Genomic DNA, 20,983 nt, shown 5'->3' with positions numbered 1-20,983 from the left:
AGACAACATATATCCAGAGGGTTGGGGACCGTCTCATAAAATTCCATCACAGATGGGCGATGTGCATAACAAAGGGATCCTCTCATCAGAGACAAAAAAAAAAAAAAAACATGGCTATGCACATAGCAAGTGGCAGGTGGTGTGGTGTATAGGTAGGTCCAGACAAGGTGGATCCGGCCAGCGGAGAAACACAGGACGAGAATTCGTTGAAGTGCCCGTGTACCCGGGAACACTGCCTCCTCTCAGGTGCAGACAGACACAGGATTTCTATGCCGAAACTGCGAGATTTAACAAACGAATCTAAGTATACTTAGCTGTGGTTTGAGTAAGGGCCCCTAGTTCCAGTTAAAGCAAACCTTAAAGTTACAGTGTACAATAGCATCTTCCCAACTGTTTGGAGAAAGCTGGTTCCTGTTACAGTCGAATGGCATGGGGCACATTGCGCCAAAAGCAGGAGCCTCTCCCTATTGTCACCGATAATGTCCCAACATGCAGTGGAGCAGCAAAGGGAGGACCAACTTTTAGAAAGTCATTGCGCTACATGCACCTGGGTAAAATGCCACATTTGCAGTGGTGCAAGTTCTTATCCCTGCCTTAATTATGGGCTTGCGGGATCAACAGACAAGGTTTTGGCTTAGCCATCTTTTTAACAAAAATAAATGCATTAGTATCCACCAATACACAAAGTTATATTTATTTAAAGGGACACTAGATACCTAGAAACACCTTTGCTAAAATTAAACACAATAAATAAATAGGACTCATGTTGAAGTTATGTTGTGCCTATTTTATTGTAATTTTTCTTACATATAAAGCACTAATTTTGAAAGTTGGGATATTCTAACTGATGATGGAAGCCAGTGTTGACCACTGCCCCTTTTCAGTGTTGGAACTACCGGGGGAGCGAGCAGGCCAGGGCCAGCACCCCCTCAGGGGCCCCTGGCAGCGCACGCGCCACTGACAAACGCGGCCGTACGGAGGGGGGCGAGGCCCGGCTGCGTGTCACACACCAGGGCCCGCCCCCTCTAGTGACGCTACTGCCCCTTTTTAAACCACACCCACTTTGAGCCACACCCATGTGATCACAAGAAATTGTAAGACCATACCCACATTAATTGTAGTAGCACACCAAAAAAGCCAAATGATTGATGCTCCTTGCAGGGATATCACTCATTACTTATATGTGAAAAAGTTGTCATATTGGCACATACCCTTAAAATCATGTCTCCTCCCCTGTGCACAGCAACCACCCTGCTAGTTGAACTGTTCTAAAGCAGATATGTTATTAGTGAAAAGTACATTTAAATGCATCCTGCACACTTTTTGCAGTTTTGTGACTTTGCTTAAAGGGCCAACACCACACTGCATGGCTATGCCCATTTAGTTCCAAACAAGTAAATAAACAACCTGAGGGGGCATAATGCACCTCCGTGATCAAGACTATAGCTTTTATACACTACATGCGCAGAGCAATACATTCTAAAAGATGTCAATAAGAAAAACAAATGCAATTATTTCTTGTAACTTTTTTTTTTTATTCTTTTCCCCTCGTTCACCCTTCCTGCCGTACTATAAAACGGAGCTGGACTTAACAAAACCAGGCCTAAAAAAAAAAAAAAAAATTCTCCCATCCCTGCTCTTCCAAAAGAATGCGGGAATCTGAACCGGAATAAAACTAAAGAAGGGGCTGTTGACATGGGCAGCAGAGTCTCTCCGGAAAACAAGCTTCTCCCATAGAAAGAAACCTGCAAAGATAAAAACACGCAAAAAAAAAGAAAAAAACAAAAAAGGGAACAGCAGGAGGTTTAGCAGACATCACCCCCAAACCAACACCCACTCAGGGCCAAGCCAGGAAAGCAATGGACCAGGACCAACCATTTCATACATACATTACACATTCTAAGAGTTGTCTCCAAAACCCCCACCCAAATGGTCACAGCACACCATGAAATCCCAGAAGCAAATCATGCATGGAGTATTGAGACCACATGATACCATATTCCCACCCCCATAAGCCATCTGACTGTCCCAAACCTGCTATGTATACAGTGCTTGGAGAACATACATGGGAAGCAGAAAACAAAAAAGATCCACAAAGGACCTCTATATATTCTTAAAATTCATTCCAGTCTTCTTTTTTTCATTTTTTTTTTTCTTTTTTGGGGGTTTCTGCTTTTTTTTTTTTTTTTTGCAGGTCTTCCTAATGTTATATTTTTAGTAAGGAGTATACCATGACGTCGCGCGAGCCCGACCCCTGAAAGAGACAAGCCTAGTGTAAGTGCAAACACAATGTGAGACGGTCTAACCAAAAACAGACAGACAAACAAACAAACAAAGCCTGCACAGACCAAGAAACCCTCCTGCTATTTCCCATTAACCCAGTACAAAAGTGTCAGACCTGTACACACGTCCTCTGGGTCTGGGGGTGTAGCCACTGTAGAAACGGGACCGGGAACTGTAGGAAGATGCCCTGGCTCTGTATCTTGCCCGTGGGAAACCTCTGTCTGTCGTACTGATACCTGGTCTGTTGGTCCTCTTGGGTACGACCTGTTTTCACAGAGACATTCAGATTATTTTTGACACCAAAACAAATTCGAAAATTCAAATTTGAATAATTCTGCCCCCTAATGAAAAGGCTATTTAATTTACATTTAAAGATTCATATTCAAATGTCACCATGGACATGTTACATCTCCTGTCTGCTCAAGGTCCTGACACACTTGTGTGTACCACACCTACATTAGGAGGAGATTAGATTATTTGTATTCTTATTCTACCTAACTGAATGCAAAAATGTAAGATGCTGTCTGGCTGCTAAGGGTCGATATTGAAGCAGAGCAACTGAAAAATGTTTACAGTATTTTGACCAACCGGTCAATCAGATCACTGGAGGTAGAATATAAAACATGAAGCATATGAAGAAAACAAAGTGATCTGCCTACTGACGCAAGTTACTTTAGGAGAGGGTGGAATAGGCTTGTGTACGGCATAGCTGTAAAAGGTCAATTTAGGATGCCTGCTTTGTGACAAATAATTATGTAGCTATGCTATCAACCAACCTGCTGTGCTGCAGTGTTTCTGGAGATGACGTGCAAAAAGGAAACAGCAGGTAGCCACTTAGCATGGCAATAAGCCCTACTCCGTCCTTCAGGAATCAGCTATTTTTTTTTAAACGGACAGTATACCTAAATGTTCAACAAGAGTTTATTTAACAGGGCTGAGCGCTTAACTTGCATTTCTTTGCTTACTGCTTTAATCACAGGAAATCTAAGAATATGTTTCATTCCAAAAACAATAGGCAAAATTTGTAATCAGCACAATATTAATACATTGCACTTGTGTTGAACGAAGGTGAGCACCTACTTAAAAAAGTGATTACTCTCAGTAGAACGAGCTTCTCCCATTTAGCCCTACTATATCGCAGGCAGAAAGTCGGAATAAAAATGCGTTAAACATCTGCTTTTCCAGAGTTTGCCTAAAGAGGCTCCATTCTGCAGTTGCACCAATTTAGCGAGGGGAACTTTTTTTTGGCACAAGGACTATTTTCTCAACTGATGTTGAAAATTGCCGCTTTTAACCAGTCAAAAATATTAAAGTGCTGCATCTTTCCCGAAAACGTTACTTTTAAAAACATTATAATGTGGGTTCAGCATTCTGTTTTTGTAAAGGATACATATTTGCTTTGTACCTTACCTTAATCTGACGTCCTCTAAATAAAGATTCATCCAAGGCCAGTGAAGTTCTGACTGATTCCTTATCAGAAAACTCAATGTAGGCAAACCTGCAGAAGCAAACCTATTGGTTAGACTCATTTACACCGCATATTATTTCCACTTTCAGCTACACTGACCCAATGCCTACCCTTTTGGATGACCAGTGAACTTGTCGCATAGTATGGTAACTCTATTGACGGAACCACATCCATGGAAATGAGCCTCAAGTTCCTCTGCTGTTGCGCCATAATCAACCTGTTTCAATGGAAATGAACAAACACAAGGTATTTTGGGTCTGGTAAGTGCACAAGAATAGAAAGCAACTTGCGTACAGGGATTTAGGAATATGTGCAAAAGCAAACTTGCTAAGGGTCACTTCTCTACACATTCCATTGTACTACAGGTATAGGATCAGTTATCCGGAAACCAGTTATCCAGAAATTTCCGAATTACAGAAGGGCCATCTCCCATAGACTACATTCTCTATAATTATAAAAAAAAACAGTACCTTATACATGATCCAAACTATGATATAATCCTTATTTGAAGCCGAACGAGCCTATTGAATTTATTTCATGTTTACATGATTGACCAAACAGGGTATTCAGTCTGAACGTCAACCGGGATATCATTTGGATGTCTTAAACTGTATGGGGGGGGGGGGTGGAACCAGATATATTTGATATCTTAAAACATCAGGGCACCTGAGCTTTTTCTTTCCAAAGACGTGGCTATCTTCTGCTACTGTGATAGTCAAAGAAACGGTAACACCACAAAATGAAAGTTTTTTATAGTAATGAAACTATCATGTACTGTTTCTGTGCACTGGTAAAACTGATCTGTTTGCTTCAGAAACAATACTATAGTTCATATAAACAAGCTGCTGTGTAGCAATGGCAGAAATTGAAAAAAGACTATTTGGCACAGGTTAAATAGTGGATAACAGGTAACACCATTATGTTCTACAGAGCTTATCTGATATCTGCTGTGTAACTTGAACCTTGGCTTCCTACCATGGCTACACAGCAGCTTATTTATATAAACAATAGTAGTGTTTCTGAAGCAAACCCGTCAATTTTACCAGTGCAGGGCAACACTGCATTACATTTTCATTACTTTAAAACATTTTTTTGATGCCACTGTTCCTTTAAGAGGTACCCTGCATTTTATTCTGCTACAGTAGTATGTATTCAGTAGCAGACTATCCAAAATTGCATACCTGTTCTAATCAATCTCTGCCGAAGACCAGTGCATTAACCATTATTGTGTAGGTAGGTCTTCAGTTAGATGCCTAGTAACCAGGAATGTCTGCAAGGGGACCTCTTATTCCAAGCCAAATTTAGAACTTAAACACAGATATACCAGGTAACCCACGAAAAATGAAGTGCATAAGCCATCCTCAATTTAGCAAGGAAAAGAGGCACTCGTATTTGGTTTGTTTAACCTCAAATTAATAGTAAAATCCTATAGAAAGAGAAAATAGCATTTGTGCAAATGTTCCAGTCAACAACAAAAGGAGCCCTCACAATATTCTTATAACCTGCCTTTAAAAAAAATAAACAAAAAGCAGCAGTACCTTAGATCAGATTCCCTTTACAAATAAACACATATTCAACATGAGCCCAATACATGGAGCTTTAACATCTGCCATTTTGTATTCCTTGCACATGTTACTGCAGTATATCCAGTTTACAATGGACCCCACTGCTAGTTTACTCTTTATCTGTGAGATTATCAAAAAACGAGAGCATACTAAGAAATTTTTTTTTGGTAATAATAAATTCGTAACCTACAGAGCATTTGCTTTTTAGATGGGGTCAGTGAAAGCAAGTCAGAAGAAAGAAAATTATTAACTAAACTATAAAAAAATAAAGTGAAGACCAATTGAAAAGTTGCTTAGAAGGGGCCATTCTATAACTAAAGTGAACTGCCCTTTAAAAGGTGCTAAATTTAAGAAACTAAGTGCCCCAGTACATTTTTTTTTTTTTTTTTTTTTTTTTTAAATGTTAGCACTGCAGAAGCATTGCCAGAAAAAAAATGTTGCCTTACTTACATTTCCTACATAAATTGATCGTGCATCAGCTTCCATCTTCTCCTCAACAGACATGATTACTGGCCCAGCTGCAAGAGAGAGAGAGCAGTGATCAAACTTTCCCCAACATTTCCAGTTGGACAGCTTTGGTTTAGGGTACTCCATAGGACACGTGAGCCGCACACAATATCCAGTACTCTGCCTCAAGATAAAAACCTGAGATCAGATCACATAAAATTTAATATTTTGAACATATATGCATGAACAGAGAGAACAACCATTATCACTTGCATTAATAACCCAGTAACACTTGCATTTTTTTTTTTTTTTTTTTTTAAATACAAGAACCTGCCTGGGGAATTTTGTAAGGAGATTCCTCTATCTTTCTTCTAATCCCTGCTTCCCTTGTATGCACAGTTTAACATTGGACAAGTATACTGTACATATTAAAGCCCATGCATGGCCTCCCTGGGAATAGAAATAAGATAACTGGTATTCCTTAGAAAAGGAGAAAGACCAGTGCCTCCCACCCCCCCGTTCCCACAGAAACAGAGCATCGGCCCAAGGAAAATGTAATGCCCTGGCAGTTGCCTAACATTTTTGCACCCCAAAGATGAGAGTCTGTACTCTGACTGGTAGATATACCAGTTTGGTGAATAGACACTTGGTTTTACACATTTCTATTGAGAATGTAAAGGGGTGGTTCACCTTTAAGGTAACTTTTCGTATGTTATAGAATGGCCAACCCTAGTTACCAGATTGCTTAAGATGCAAATGCTGAATAAAAAGCTAAATAACTCAAAAACCTTTAATAATAAAAAATGAAAACCAATTGTAAAATGTCTCAGAATATCACTCTCTACATCATAATAAAAGTTCTCAAAGGTGAACAACCCCTTAAAAATGCCCTCTTGTTGCTAGTTATATGAACCAATTACCAGGCAGCAATCTGAATGATAGACTAGAAACTAAACAAGAAGGCCTTATAAACCAGCTGTCCAGTTGGTAGAGTAACTGGGTAATGTACTAGTTAAGAGAGACACCGAGCACAGATGCTCAGATATATATCGTTGGTCACTCACCATTGCCTGGAGGGGGGCTCATATTCATTTGTTTTTCTACTTCATTCTGAAGCTCTTTTAACTTCTCAGCTTCCTCCTCCATCTCTCGCACGCGAGCCTTAATGGCTTCAAGCTCCTGCATTGAAGAACATATGATATCCATCCATTACTATGCCCTTAACCCATCTACCTGCAATGAATCAGCATCAGCAGTGTGTCGGGATTAGCAAGCAACTCTAAACACACATTTCGACCTACACAACTCAATTGCACCTCACTCATGTAAATAGCACATGTGAATATATGATCATGGCACACAGGCATTTTGCATCTCTGCACTCAGGTAAAATCACAGCTGAATGTCCCAGAAAAAGTGAAAAGTGGCAGCTGATGGAAAAAAGGTGCTTTGATTGGCTGCGATGAAGCCCTGAGGATATATTGAACGTCCAATCAGATTCACAGCAATAGGCTGATCAGTATACAAATGTGCCATTTTTGGGTTCATTCATAGGCAGTCACACACAGAAGGATGGATTTTTGAGGTGATCTGAATCACCCCAGATGATTTCTCCTGGAGCACTGTTAGTGTTTTTTTTCCAGTGGGAATCCTAACATTAGATTATCAACAAATTTCCATTAATGACTCTGAGACATGTTAATGGGGCCGGGTTGTTGACATGGATATAAGCATCAACATATTACTTTCCAGGTGTCATTTTAAGACTGAACAGATCCTGCTCATTGCACTTAACTCTAAAGGTGGCCATACCTAGGCAGATGCCCCCCCGTGGGGCAAATTTATACGGTGTGACATTACCCATAAATAACATGGCTGCCTTGCTATTGTTCCTATCAACCTGGCTGGCATGCAACCCTGAATGATGGGAACAGCAGAGGTGGAGAAAGTGGAGCTGCTGCTGCTCCTCTTCACTTTCTAATCTGCTAATGTACCATATACTGACTGATATGGTGCATAAACAGAGGAGATCTTCAAACGCAGCCAATCCACAATCAAATATCCATAATACTTCTAATCTTTGTTTTGTATGATTACCTGTAAGTGCGGACCTTTTTTTAAAAAAAAAATGACATCTCTTCTCTTAAAAGGTCACCTACAATCACTGAAGCTGCAGGCTGGCACAGAACAATGTCTGGGTAAAGGAAATATTGCTGACACAGCATAATATGGGCTTGAGTCACTGCCATTTGTTGCGATGTCCCAGCATTGAAGCCATATCTAAGGGTGCCATACACAGGCAGATTAAAGTTGCTGATTCGATCCCTTCAGACCGAGCTTGAAGCTTATCTGCCCATTTATGGGGCCCTCCTATGTGCCTGCCTGATCGATATCAGGCCAAAAAGAAATGCCAAGGTTTAAAAAATTCCATCGGGGCAAATAACAGAATGAGAAAATGTGAAAAGTTCCAACACAAAGCACCCTTCCACACCTGAATGACATTCACCCAGTTAGTTATACATCGCTAAAAACAGTAAGGTGCACCATCCAGCAAAGTTAAAAAGAAACTCAACACAGGCTAAATTTAAACAGTGCATCGGCTCTTCTCGGTTATTGTTTCCTAGAATCCTAGAGATCCTAAAGGAGGCCATAGATGCAAAGATACGCTCGTTTGGCAACATCGAGCAGATCTTTCCCCGATATGCCATTAACAAACATGGCTATATCGGGTGTAATCTGATTGTTCGGCCGAATGATCCGATTACGATGTGCCGTGGGCTCCTGCGGGATCAATCGGGTCAAAATCAAACCTGACCTATCGACCAATCTCCGCCGGACGAAAGATGTCGGCACACACGATCAGGAAATCGTACGAATCCTCGATTTGTACGATAGGATCTGTGTGTCTATGGCCACCTTAAAGCTATAGGTCTGTTAAGGGAGTCCTGCTTCTGACTGGGAACCCACTGAACACCTGCCAATCAGTTAGTGGCTCACAGATAGCCTGCAGACTAGGGAGGGCTGCAGCCTTCTCAGTTATATACAATGGGAGGAGGTCTGCTAATTTGGGATACTCAGCTAAACTACACATGCAGGACTCTAGCCTGGTACATAGCTGCTTTAATAAAGAAGCATTTGCACTAGGAATGAGCTGAATGCCAGACTCAGCAGAATACTTAGTGTTTGGATTTGGTTAGGTGGAACGTTTAAAAGTCATGTCACTTTAAAGGTCTGTAAACTGGCTGTGAACAACTTGCTACAAATGATGCAATTTTCCCTATATCAATATGCAAATTTTTTTTTCCATTTGGCATTCAGCATATAGCAAGAATTATGGATTTAGTGCATTTCTAATTTGCACATAGCCCATTAGCAATTATATTTGAATGCAGCATCTTCCCGGAAATATCAATGCTGTCAGCATCTGCAGAAGAGTTGTCATTGGAGGCCTTTTTGGATCCTTTAGTCGTGGAACACTTTGAATGTTAACTGTACTCAAACATGATATGTTTAAATAGTTATTATGTATGTACAGGTATGAAATCCATTATCCAGAAACCAGATATCCAGAATGCTCCGAATAGACTCCATTATAATAAGATAATCAGAATTTTTTTTTTTTAAGAATGATTTCCTTTTTCCTTGCACTTGATCCCAACTAAGATAGAATTAATCCTTACTGGAGGCAATACCAGCCTACTGGGTTTCTTTAATGTTTACTTGATTTTCTAGTATAATTGAGGTATCAAGATCCAAATTCCATAAAGATCTGGTATCCGAAAAACCCCAGGTCCCGTGCATTCTGGATAACAGGTCCCATACCTGTACTAAAAAATATGCATCCATTGTAAGGGGCTTTCCTGGTTCTATTTCATACAGGGAGACATATCTTTGGCCACCCCGATGTTGGGCCTATGGACAGGCAGCCATCCAGGTCTCTCAGGATTTACCTTTTAATTGAATAAAAGATTGGGGGCTTTATCAGGGAGGTGTTCATACGAGCAACACACACAAGCATGGTAGGCGGGGGGCTGGGCAGCTAATGGTGCAGATGAGAATAAAAGAAAATACAGACAATAGAGCACATGCTGAGGTGCCGGGATGCTCCATATAGTGAGTGCATTTCCGGGTCACAGCTGGATCCAGTGTAAGTCAGGCGTAGGACACGCAATGCTCTCCAGTGTTTGGATGAGAAATATGGATATGAGATAGGGGGAGGTGAATCCTGACACAGATATATTGGGAGCAGGGACCCATCGGTGTAACGGAAAGACAACCTCTTCCTCCGCGCCAGTCCACCCCACCCCAGCCTCGCGGTACGTTTAGGGAACCCCTGATATTCCCGCCCCTCTTACCGGATCCTCTATGGTTTGGTCTCCCGTGAGTTCCCCAGGCTCTTCCTCCTCCAGCTCTTCATCTTCCAGCTCCTCTAAACCACCAGCTCCACCTCCAGAGCCCCCGCGTCCCCCGGATCTTCTGCCTGGAGCAGTTCGGCCCCCAACCCGCCGGTTTCTTCTGCCCTGGGTCAGCAGTTCCAGATCCAAATCTAGCGTGCCGCGGCCCATTGGGTCGTCCTCTCCTGGGTCCTGCCCTCCGCCGCTGGGTCCGGCCCCGCCGCGTAGCCCGTTCTCATAATCTGCCCCACGCAGCGATGCCACCGAGGACACCGCAGCCATCTTGCACTCAGACCGTACGCTTAGCCCTAGGACCAGCCCTTATACAAACGCGATACCTAAGGTAAGCGCTCGGGATTGTCACTCATACAAGGTCTGCAGTGATTGGCACAGCAACCACTTTGTTTCCTCAGGCGCCAGCGGAAAGCCCGGCCCATCCGGTGGAATGGGATTGGTCCATACATTAGTCAGTCATAGGAATAGCGAGTGTGTGTGCCTTGTATATAGCCGGGAGTCTCAAACGCGCCTTTGGTATCAAGGTGGTACCAGCAATAGTCTAAGGGAAACTCCGGGTATGTGGCAGCCGACGTCTCTAAAACTCAGGCCACGTGCTGATAAACGCTCAAATGATATGCACATGGAAAACACGGAAACATCACAGGCCTCTAAAAAAAAAGTGCTTTGCAAATGCATTCATCCCCTTGATTAGTTCTCTGTCAGTCTACTCATTCCAATACTTACACTGATACACATTCTTTTTATCTTAATGTAAAATCATGGAAACATATTTAGTTAATATCATATTGAGAGAAAAAGGATAACTAACTGCCAGGGCTTTTTGGCACCCTAGAGTAGACAAGGGCTTCAATCAGTGCCCCCCCCCCAGTCCTACATTACCATTACCCACCTTACCAGTCATATTGACCCATGTGCCAACAGCCATTATGTTGCCCCATGTACCTGTGCCAGCACCTATCATATTACCCCCATTTGTACCTGTGCCAGCAGCAGCCAATCCCTCATATTGCCCCCAATCAGTACCTGTGCCAGCAGCAGCCAGAAACTCAACAATATTGCCCCCATATATGTACTTGTGCAAGCAGGAGCCAAAAAAAAATCACCATTTTGCCCACAAATGTGTACTTGTGTAAGCAGCTGCCAAGAAGGAGGTGGGGAGTGCCCACAGTACAAATCACAGGCAAAAGAGGGGTTGGAATAGGCGGTTCATAAAAATTTAAAAAATAGTAAAGGGCAAGCAAACCAGGGTTAAAAAAAGAAAACAGCCCCTTTAAAGTGTGCCCTAGGCGGGCACCTACTCTGCCTACCCCAGTTCCGGCCCTGCTAACTGCAATTTGTCTGCAAAAGTATTCAGCCCCAACATTTTAATATAGTTAAAGCAACCCTTTTGCAGCAATAACAACTTGTAATCAAGAATTGCATGAAACAGTACAGTATCTTTGCTTTGCAGAACACCTTGGTAATTTTATGAGTGACCTCACAAGAAGGATGCACTACCTCTACTTCTCTAGATACATTGCACAGTTGTCACTGGATTAGTAGAAGAGTTTAAATGCTGCCGATTTCCAGAACCACCAGTCAGCTGAACGGAAGAAGCTGCTCAGAGGAGTAGTAAAAGTCTATTTGCTCTAGATTTACATATTTATCTCCAGTGCTTAATAAACTCTATGAAACTGGCAGACCTTTTTTTTTTATAAATTTCTTTATTTTCGATTTTCAGGGGTACAAAAAAAAGAAAGGGGAGTTAAGAAAAAATAATAAGGGGGTGATGTGGTTATCCTTACATGTATATACACTTGAACTCTATGTATTACATATTTCTGAACCTGTATTTTATAGAATGCCTAGACAGTATGCTTATAAGCAAATTATTAAGCACGTTATTAATAGAGGGCAAAATATATAGTGAGAATTCAAAAGCATGTACCTATAGCTTATCAAATCTTCATTGCTTATCTACCACAGAAATCCTTCAAATATTTATGCCAGGGTGACCATATTTCCCAGTACCTCTTACTTTTATTCTGCGAAATATGTGTTAGTTCCTCTAGTAAACTAATTTCTCTTACAGCCCTCATCCAGTCCTCATATGACGGGGGAAGTTCAGACTTCCAGTTCCTCGGGATCAATGATTTTGCCATCTGAATTAAATGGAAGGTAAGCGGGTCTTCTAACATTGTTTGTTTTTCTTTGTTTATATATAACATGATCATTATACTATCTTCCCTCTGGATTTTTATACCTGTAATACTATATATACTTTCTAATATCCGTTTCCAGTAAGCGTCCAATAGAGGGCACGTAACCCAAATATGTAGGTGGTTCCCCACCGATTTTTTACACCTCCAGCATAGATCCGATGATTGGGGGAACATTTTGCTAATTTTACTAGGTGTATAATGCCACCTGGTTACCAGTTTATATACTGCTTCCTGTGTTTTTGAAACCTTCGACATCTTATTATTGTATTTGAATATTTTGTCCCATTCTAGTTCTGTGGCTATAGCTCCCAGTTCTTTCTCCCATTCTCGACTGAATACTTTAAAATTATGGTTTTCTCGAGTTATTAATAGGTTATAAATTTTTGCTAGGGGTTTCCCAGTCTCCAATTCCTTCTCCATGAGCTGCTCCCATTGGGTGAGGGGTCTATCCCAAGTATGCTTCTCTAGTTTGTTAATATAATGTGCTAGTTGGTTGTATCTCCACTGGTCTCCCAAATGAAAGCCCCACCGTTCTTGTATTTCAGAAAGAGATATCGCTTTCCCAAACCTAATAAATTCTCCCATTCTAGTCAAATTTGCATCCTTTCTCCCCCATCTCTCAAAGGCCCCCTTTTCCAAGCTCGGGGGAAAGTTCCGATTGCCTATTAATGGCTGGAGTATATATGGCCTCTCTGTCAGCTTCAGGCTCTGCTTATTTTTATGCCATGTTTTAAGGGTCGGAGTGATTAATGAGTGCGGTTCCTGTGCCAGCTTAGTCTTTCTACCACAGTCTTCCCATAATGCACATTCCAATGGGGTATTTCCCCAACTTTGTTCTAATACACACCAATCCTTATTTTCCCCACTCTTCCTTGCCCACCCTAATATCCGTACCAAGTGGATAGCCACATAATACAGATATGGGTCCGGTACTTTCAGTCCCCCCTTTTCCTTCGGGGCCGTTAATAAGTCATATTTTAATCTCGGTTTCCTGCCATTCCAAATGAATCTAGAAAACATAGATTTAATTGCCAGGAAAAAGGAGTCAGGTATTTCCACCGGGAGCACCTGGAGTAGATACAATGCTTTTGGCATCAGTACCATTTTTATGGCTTGAATTCTACCTAACCAAGATATTTTAATATTTTTCCAATTATCTATTGTATGTTGCAAAGCATTTAATAAAGGTATATAGTTATCTATATATGCTCTATCCAACTCTCCACTCAACTTCACTCCCAAATATTTTATTGAATTCTTTGCCCATTTAAATGGGAAGTTTTGTATAGTCTGTTGTACTGTTTTATCATCTAGATTAATGTTTAGAATCTCTGATTTGGTGTAATTTATCTTGAAGTTGGAAAACTCTCCAAAAGTTTTCAATAATTTCACTAAGTTTGGGAAAGTTATCAGAGGGTTAGTAATATACATTAACAGATCATCCGCAAAAGCAGCATTTTTATATTCCTTTCCCTCAATGCTTATCCCACTTATATCCGGATTATTCCTAATATGTGCCAGTAGAATTTCCATAATTAATAGGAATAAAGTTGGGGACAGTGGGCATCCTTGTCTCGTCCCATTAAATATCTGTACACTTTGCGAGAGTATGCCATTAATTTTGATTTTCGCTGATGGTTTGTCATATAGGGCCAATATCCTCTCCTTCATTTTATTTTTTATCCCGAAGGTAGTTAATGTTTTCTCTAGAAACGGCCACGCGATTCTATCAAATGCTTTCTCTGCATCCATTGTGAGCAAGCAGGAAGGGATTTGTAATTTACGTGCATAATGGATTATCGAAATTGTTTTTGCAATATTATCTTTTGCCTCTCTCCTAGGTACAAAACCCGTTTGATCTTCATGGATAATATACGGTAAGTACTTTTTAATTCTTTTCCCTAGTATGTTTGCATATATTTTCATATCTATGTTTATTAATGATATCGGCCTATAGCTTGAACATAAGGTTGGATCTTTATCCATTTTGGGTATTATTGTAATCTGGGCTTCTTGTGCCTGCTTATAAAATCTCTCTCCCTCTGAAATACTATTGAAATATAGATGTAATATCGGGGTTAGCTCGGGTTTAAACATTTTATAAAATGTAGCTATATAACCGTCCGGACCTGGACTTTTCCCATTTTTTAGCTCATCTATCCCCTCCTCTATTTCCTTTAAAGTGATTGCTAGTTCCATCTCTTGGGCTTGTTCTTCAGTTAGTGATTTTACTTTAGCTCCTTTTATAAACTGCTCCATTTGCCTTTCCTTTTGTTCAGATATTTTATCGTTTTTAATTTTATATAACGCTTGATAATAGTCTTTAAAAGTTTCTGCTATCCCTATGGTGTCATAGTGGGTAACATTTTGGCTATTTTTAATTGCAATTATATTATTCTGACCTTGTATCTTTTTTAAAATTCTCGCAAAGTATTTATTCCCCTTGTCCCCAAATTCATATGCATTTTGTTTAGTTCTAATATAGGCTTTATGTAATTTATGGTCTAATACTTTCTTAAGCTGATCTCTTTTAATCTCCAATTTCTGAAAAGTTTTTATAGCTATTGTTTCTTTGTGTGCCAATTCTAATTGTGCAATTTCATCCATTAAGTTATTAACTTCCTTTTCTCTCTTTCTTTTTAGGCTTGTCCCCAAGGCGATTAATCTTCCCCTTAAAACGCATTTGACTGTCTCCCATAATGTTCTTGGGGCTATTTCCACCGTATCATTTTCTTTTATTATTTGTGTTAACCATTCACGAATTGTATCTTTGTTTTCCCTATTATGTAATAAATACTCGTTTAGTCTCCAATTAAATTGTGTTCTACACGCCCCCGGTATTGTATATTTAACTACTAATGGTGCGTGATCTGAAACTATTGTTGTGCCTATAGTTGCCTGCTGAAACAGATGTGCCCACTGTTGTGATACCATTATGTAATCTATTCTCGAATAAATTTGATATTGTTTAGAGAAATATGTGTAGTCTTTTTCCGCCGGATTCAGTGCCCTCCATATATCCACCATGTGCATTTCTGCAAGTTTTCTTTTTATATCTTTCAGGTTCTTATATGACAGATATGTTTTACCTGTAGATGAATCTAACAGTGGATTTAAAGTTACGTTAAGATCGCCTCCAATTATTATTAATCCTTCACTATAATCTTCTAATACCTGCAGGAAATGTTGGAGAAATTTATTTTGATTTGTGTTTGGGACATAGACGTTCGCTAATGTACAATATTGATTGGATAGTTTACCCTTAACAATTACATATCGACCCTCTTTATCTATTTTATAGTCTAACGCGTCGAATGGTGTGTCCTTATGTATTAATGTCATAACCCCTGTTGCCTTCTTAATTGGGTTATTACTCAAAAATATTTTAGGGTATTCCTTGACCTTCAAACCCGGGACATGCTCCTGTTTAAAGTGTGTCTCCTGAAGCATAACTATTTGTGCTTTACTTTTCCGGCATTCATAGAGCACCTTTGCTCTCTTAACTGGCTCATTGATCCCATTTACATTGAACGATAGTATATTACACTCCATTGTATATTTTCAGGACATTTTCCCATTTTGTCTTACCAATAACCAAAAGTTCCAATCTACGTTGGTATGTATAGGTATAGTACTTTTGTCTTACCCAATCTGTAAGGTCACCTTTCACATATATACATATCTCGGTACAGTTACCACCCAGAACAAAGCCCCCACAGTACATCATGCAGTGCACCATAAAATACCCTTGTCTTACCCAGTCTGTAGGGTCGCTTTTCACATATATACATAGCTCGATACTGTTGTAACCCAAAAAAAAAAACCCGACAATACATCATATAATATATCATATCACATATTTCAGTCTTGCTACGTAACCACATCATAAACAAAAAAAGAGAAGGGAAAAAAAGGGAAAAAAAGGGAAAAAATAACAGCCGTCTCAGCTTCTTCAGGTATCCGCCCTGGCTCTGAGAGATGTGTACTACGGCTCGGGTGGCATTGCCACAATTTTGGGGGAATGGATATAAAGCTAGCAGCATGGGTCTTCAATCCAGTGGGCTACTATGGGAATCGCCCGACCCTTAAGATTTTCCTCCCCTGTATACTTAAACCCTGCGTTATTATTGCTGCTGTTCTCTTTTTTTTTTTTTTTTTTTTTTTTTTTTTCCTCCTGTATATCGTCACATAATCTGATTTAGTTATGCTACAGAATCATTAAACAAAAATAATGTTTAAGATATTGCTCCAATATTGCCTCATACCAGAGATTATACTTTAGTTATGTAAAACATTCAAATAGCAAATTTTATACGTTACCCATCCAGGGGTTCATATCATCTATTACGACTATCTGCTAACCAAAGTCCTCAAGGTCTCTTATTTGTCTTAGAGTCCATCTTGTAGCGTGGAGTCTTTAATCTCTTTTGCTTTTCCTTTCTTCATATTAATATTCTTTGGGACTCTGCTTTCTGACCACTCTTTTCCTTGTTCCATCATTAAGTCTGCTTTAGTTCTGTATTCGTCTGGCCAGTCTGGTATCTCTATCGCTGGCAGGTGCAGTTTCTTCAGGAAGTTTCCTAGATCTTTCTCTGAGCGTAATATTGCTGTATTTCCGTCTTTGTGAACAGAGAGTGAGAATGGAAAGCCCCATCTATATAGTATCTTTTTCTCCCTCAGCAGATCTGTCAATGGCTTCAGCGCTTTCCTTTTTCTCAGGGTGATTCTTGACAAATCTTGGAAGAAGGTCAAAGTGTTTTCTTCATATATTATATTTTCTACTTCTTTAGCTTTTTGTAAGATCTCCTCTTTCACCGCAAAACTATGTAGTCGGCATATTATATCTCTAGGTGCCTCCAGGGGGACCATCTTTGGCTTCATCAGCCGGTGTGCTCTTTCTATCTGGATTTCCATCGTCTTCTCTTTCACCTTTTCCTTGTTTAAGATGTTATTAAATATTTGCTGTAGAAAGGTTTTTATATCTTCTTTTAGTATGGTTTCTGGGACACCTCTGATTCTTATATTCTTCCTTCTGCTCCGATTCTCTTGGTCTTCCATCTGTCTCATTAAGTCTAAGATCAGATTTTCCTGCTGTTGTAATTTCCCATAAATAACCTTTTGATTTTGCTGGAGATTGCTTGTTTGGCGCTCTACTTCCTCCGTGCGCGTCACCATGTCTGCAAACTCTTTTTTAAGACCCGAGATATCTTCCCTTATAGATGTAGTTACTTCTTGGAGCATTTCTTTAATTTCCGATTTTGAGGGTAGTTTGGCTAATTGAGCAAGGAGAGCTGTGTTCTCCCCTCCTTCTTCTCCCTCGCTTTCAGACTCCTCAGAGTCCCTTTCCGTCGCCTCTCTTCTTGCCCCTTTTCCCATCGATTTCTTAGACACATCGTCTCTGCCCATGCTATTTCTCCTAAACATTGGGGCAATATCTCGTGGAGTAGACTGTAAATTGCGCAATGAAGTATTCTCTTTTTCTTTGTTTCTGTCTTTTGTTTTCTCCTTTGTGCCGGTCTCGTTGCCACCTTTTTGGGGTCTCCCCATATTTATCCTTCAAAAAGACACTTAAGGAGCTGGCACTGAATGGTTAAGGTAAATCACATTGAGATGAAAGTGTTTACAGCATTTGCCTTAGTATAGTTCAATTCAGATCCAGAGGCCCCTTTAAATTGGATATACAGGAAGCGATGTGGGGGCTATCTAGCAGCTTTCAACAACTTCTCTTTTCAGAAGTTCCTCCCATCACCCAAATTGTGATATAGAGATTATAACAATAGTGTTCCAGCGAGTAGGAATTAAAGGATGTCTTTATCCCTCCTCAGAAAAAAAAGCAGTTCTCGCAACAACAGTGTCTGCTTATGGTTAGTCTCTTTACATTCTACAGATGTTCACCAATTGTTGCTTGGTATACATGGGTTCTGTGTCAAAGTCCAGTATCTGCAATGTATATGTGCAAATATCTTATGATTTTTTAAACAGCTTCCGCTTCTAGGTACTCTTCCAGGGGCCAATAGGGAGTTCTAAGCAGGTATAGTGTTACATATATCAATCCAGGTTATATAGTATACATTATGTTTGGCTTATATAGTATACATTATGTTTGGCTTACATACGAAGCGTCTGGCAGTCTCCTGCCAGTCCCCTTTGGACGCGCTTCTCCCTTCTTGCCCTCTCAGGCCCTCCAGCTTATGTCCAATCCGGTCCCTTTTGCCCTCCAGGTAATGGGAACAGGGGGTGCGCTGGTCCCACTGTCTTCCCACCGTCGCAGGGTTCCTCCGGCTGCCTGATTAGCTAGTGGAAGCTCCTCACCTTGCTCCTCACCTTGCTGCCTTTATCGAGCGCCTGCCCATCTGTTGCAGCCGTGGTTTTCCACAGACTTTCGGCGGTTAGCCGACTCCTCCTATGTGCTCCCTGACGGCTTCCGTACCGCTCGTCTCTTCCTCCACCTCCTCCTTGCACACGCTGCCGACCGGCTACTTGCGGTCACAAATTACCGCTGAGGATAGGCGGGTGGTAGCTCGGAGCCGGCTGCTCCGAATATCGCTACGTGAGCGATTCAGCTTTCGCGTCTGTGGGGCGTATGGGGGGCCACAGGTTCTTAATAAAATTACCCCGGTATGCTTATTCCCTATTTATTCCCTCTGCATCCACGCGGGTCGGGTGTAGCGCCTGGAGTTCCAGCTCTCAGAGCTCCGCCATGCTGCTTGCTCGGCTCCTCCCCTCTCCTTACGAAACTGGCAGACCTTTATTCAAGGTTCCGTTTTTGGGAAGTTGGGCCACAATATATCATCAAACAGGCCACTGTTCCAGTCTAAGGGGCAGATTCACCAAGGGTCGAATTTCGAAGTAAAAAATACTTCGAAATTCGACCCTCGAATTGAAATCCTTCGACTTTGATGATTTAGCGCTAAACGTTCGTTCGATCGATCGAAGGATTTTTCGTTCGATCGAACGATTAAATCCTTCGAATCGAACGATTCGAAGGATTTTAATCCAACGATCGAAGGAAAATCCTTCGATCAAAAAAAGTTTAGCAAGCCTATGGGGACCTTCCCCATAGGCTAACATTGACTTCGGTAGCTTTTATCTGCCGAAGTAGGGGGTCGAAGTTTTTTTTAAAGGGAAAGTACTTTGACTATCGAATGGTCGAATAGTCGAACGATTTTTCGTTCGAATCGAAGTCGAAGGTCGAAGTAGCCCATTCGATGGTCGAAGTACGCAAAAAATACTTCGAAATTCGAAGTATTTTTCATTCGAATCCTTCACTCAAGCTTAGTGAATCGGCCCCTTAGTGTGAAAAAAGTAGTGTTCTGGCTATTATGTTAGACATCCAGTCACTCCAGGCTTTAAACATTACATTTTTTGGCTAACTAACTATATTAGACACATTTTGTATTTTGCACAGCCTATTTACCCAGCTTTTATTTTTTATACTGAACAATTCCTTTAAGGGGACCATTACTGCTAAATCTCACCCCAACTTTGCCACTACTGCTCTCATCAATGGCTGGTTGGGCAGCCTTGTGCTTTTATATGGCTATGGAAATCCCATGTGACTTAGAATATTTTTTTTATAAGTTACAGTAGGGCGTTTATTATACACTATATTATGAACCTTAATCTGGACCGGCTAAGACACATAAGTGTACCATTACGCTCTACAGAGATATGAGCACATTTTTATGTGTCCATATTTTCACATTTATAAGGAACAGTAAAATTACCTCTTAAAGGGGTCCTGTCATCCACACAAAAAAGTATGATAAAAGTCCTGTGCAAATTAAATTGCATTTTTTTTTATTAAAGCATCCATACCTGTTATAAATGTATTTAAAAATCTGAGCTGTCAATCATATATTGCCTGCCTTGCCTCTATGCCTGAACCATAAGGGCTCTTACACATGAGCGTTCTGACCTGCGCTCCCCTGCGTTCCGTTTTTTGGCCGCAGGGGAGCGCAGGAATAGACGCAAGTCATTATTTCAAATGGGGCTGTACTCACTCAGGCGCATGTAGGCGCCGAACGCAGGTTCAGACGCAACATGCATTTTTCCTGCGTTCGGCGCCTACACGCGCCTGAGTGAGTACAGCCCCATTTCAAATAATGACTTGCGTCTATTCCTGCGCTCCCCTGCGGCTGAACGCCAAAAAACGGAACGCAGGGGAGCGCAGGTCAGAACGCTCATGTGTAAGAGCCCTAAAGGTGGGGCAGACAATTAATTTCACTTTCCATTCAGCACTTCCTAGATGTTACTGCCCTCCTCATGTTCTAGAACAATGTAGCCAGTGCATGGGCATCAGGTCTCCCATTCTGGTGCACGTTTTACACATTTCTTTGGTGTTACTGTCCCTCTAAGAACAGTATCCACAAAATGGAGCCTGCCTGCATGCCGTCATTGTGAATTCCAAGACTAAAGGAAACAAGATGTACATAATTTATATAGTTTATGTGAAGTTTATTTTGATCAACTAACATGATGGAAAAGGATTTGAAATAGTTTTTTAGGGTGACAGGTCTCCTTGCAAATGGAGAAGTACCAACCTGAAGTGAATCTGGGACACACCCTTTTTTTCTCTTTAGAAAACTTTTTAGTTAACCTATTTTC

General features: G+C 40.8%; 1 protein-coding gene across 1 annotated transcript; it reads right to left on the bottom strand.

The window, feature by feature from the left end:
* Positions 1–766: 766 nt before the first annotated feature.
* pabpn1.L (poly(A) binding protein, nuclear 1 L homeolog) lies at positions 767–10,611 on the bottom strand. The gene is made up of 7 exons (XM_018224958.2): positions 10,119–10,611; positions 6,828–6,942; positions 5,767–5,834; positions 3,862–3,968; positions 3,694–3,781; positions 2,399–2,547; positions 767–2,254 (listed from the first exon to the last, which is right to left on the bottom strand). Exons 1-7 carry the CDS (start codon positions 10,437–10,439, stop codon positions 2,215–2,217), a joined length of 888 nt encoding a protein of 295 aa, XP_018080447.1. The 5' UTR covers positions 10,440–10,611; the 3' UTR covers positions 767–2,214.
* Positions 10,612–20,983: the final 10,372 nt, after the last annotated feature.

Source organism: Xenopus laevis, chromosome 1L (assembly GCF_017654675.1).
Source record: "Xenopus laevis strain J_2021 chromosome 1L, Xenopus_laevis_v10.1, whole genome shotgun sequence".
Lineage (NCBI taxonomy): Eukaryota > Metazoa > Chordata > Amphibia > Anura > Pipidae > Xenopus > Xenopus laevis.
This window is presented reverse-complemented; position numbering and strand designations above follow the sequence as displayed.

Excerpts from the sequence above, each read along its gene's own strand:
- pabpn1.L (XM_018224958.2), bottom strand. The coding sequence starts at position 10,439 with ATGGCTGCGGTGTCCTCGGTGGCATCGCTGCGTGGGGCAGATTATGAG. Across the intron at positions 3,782-3,861 it reads TTCACTGGTCATCCAAAAGG|GTTTGCCTACATTGAGTTTT; the intron begins GTAGGCATTGGG and ends TTGCTTCTGCAG. Across the intron at positions 2,548-3,693 it reads TTAGAGGACGTCAGATTAAG|GTCGTACCCAAGAGGACCAA; the intron begins GTAAGGTACAAA and ends CTGTGAAAACAG.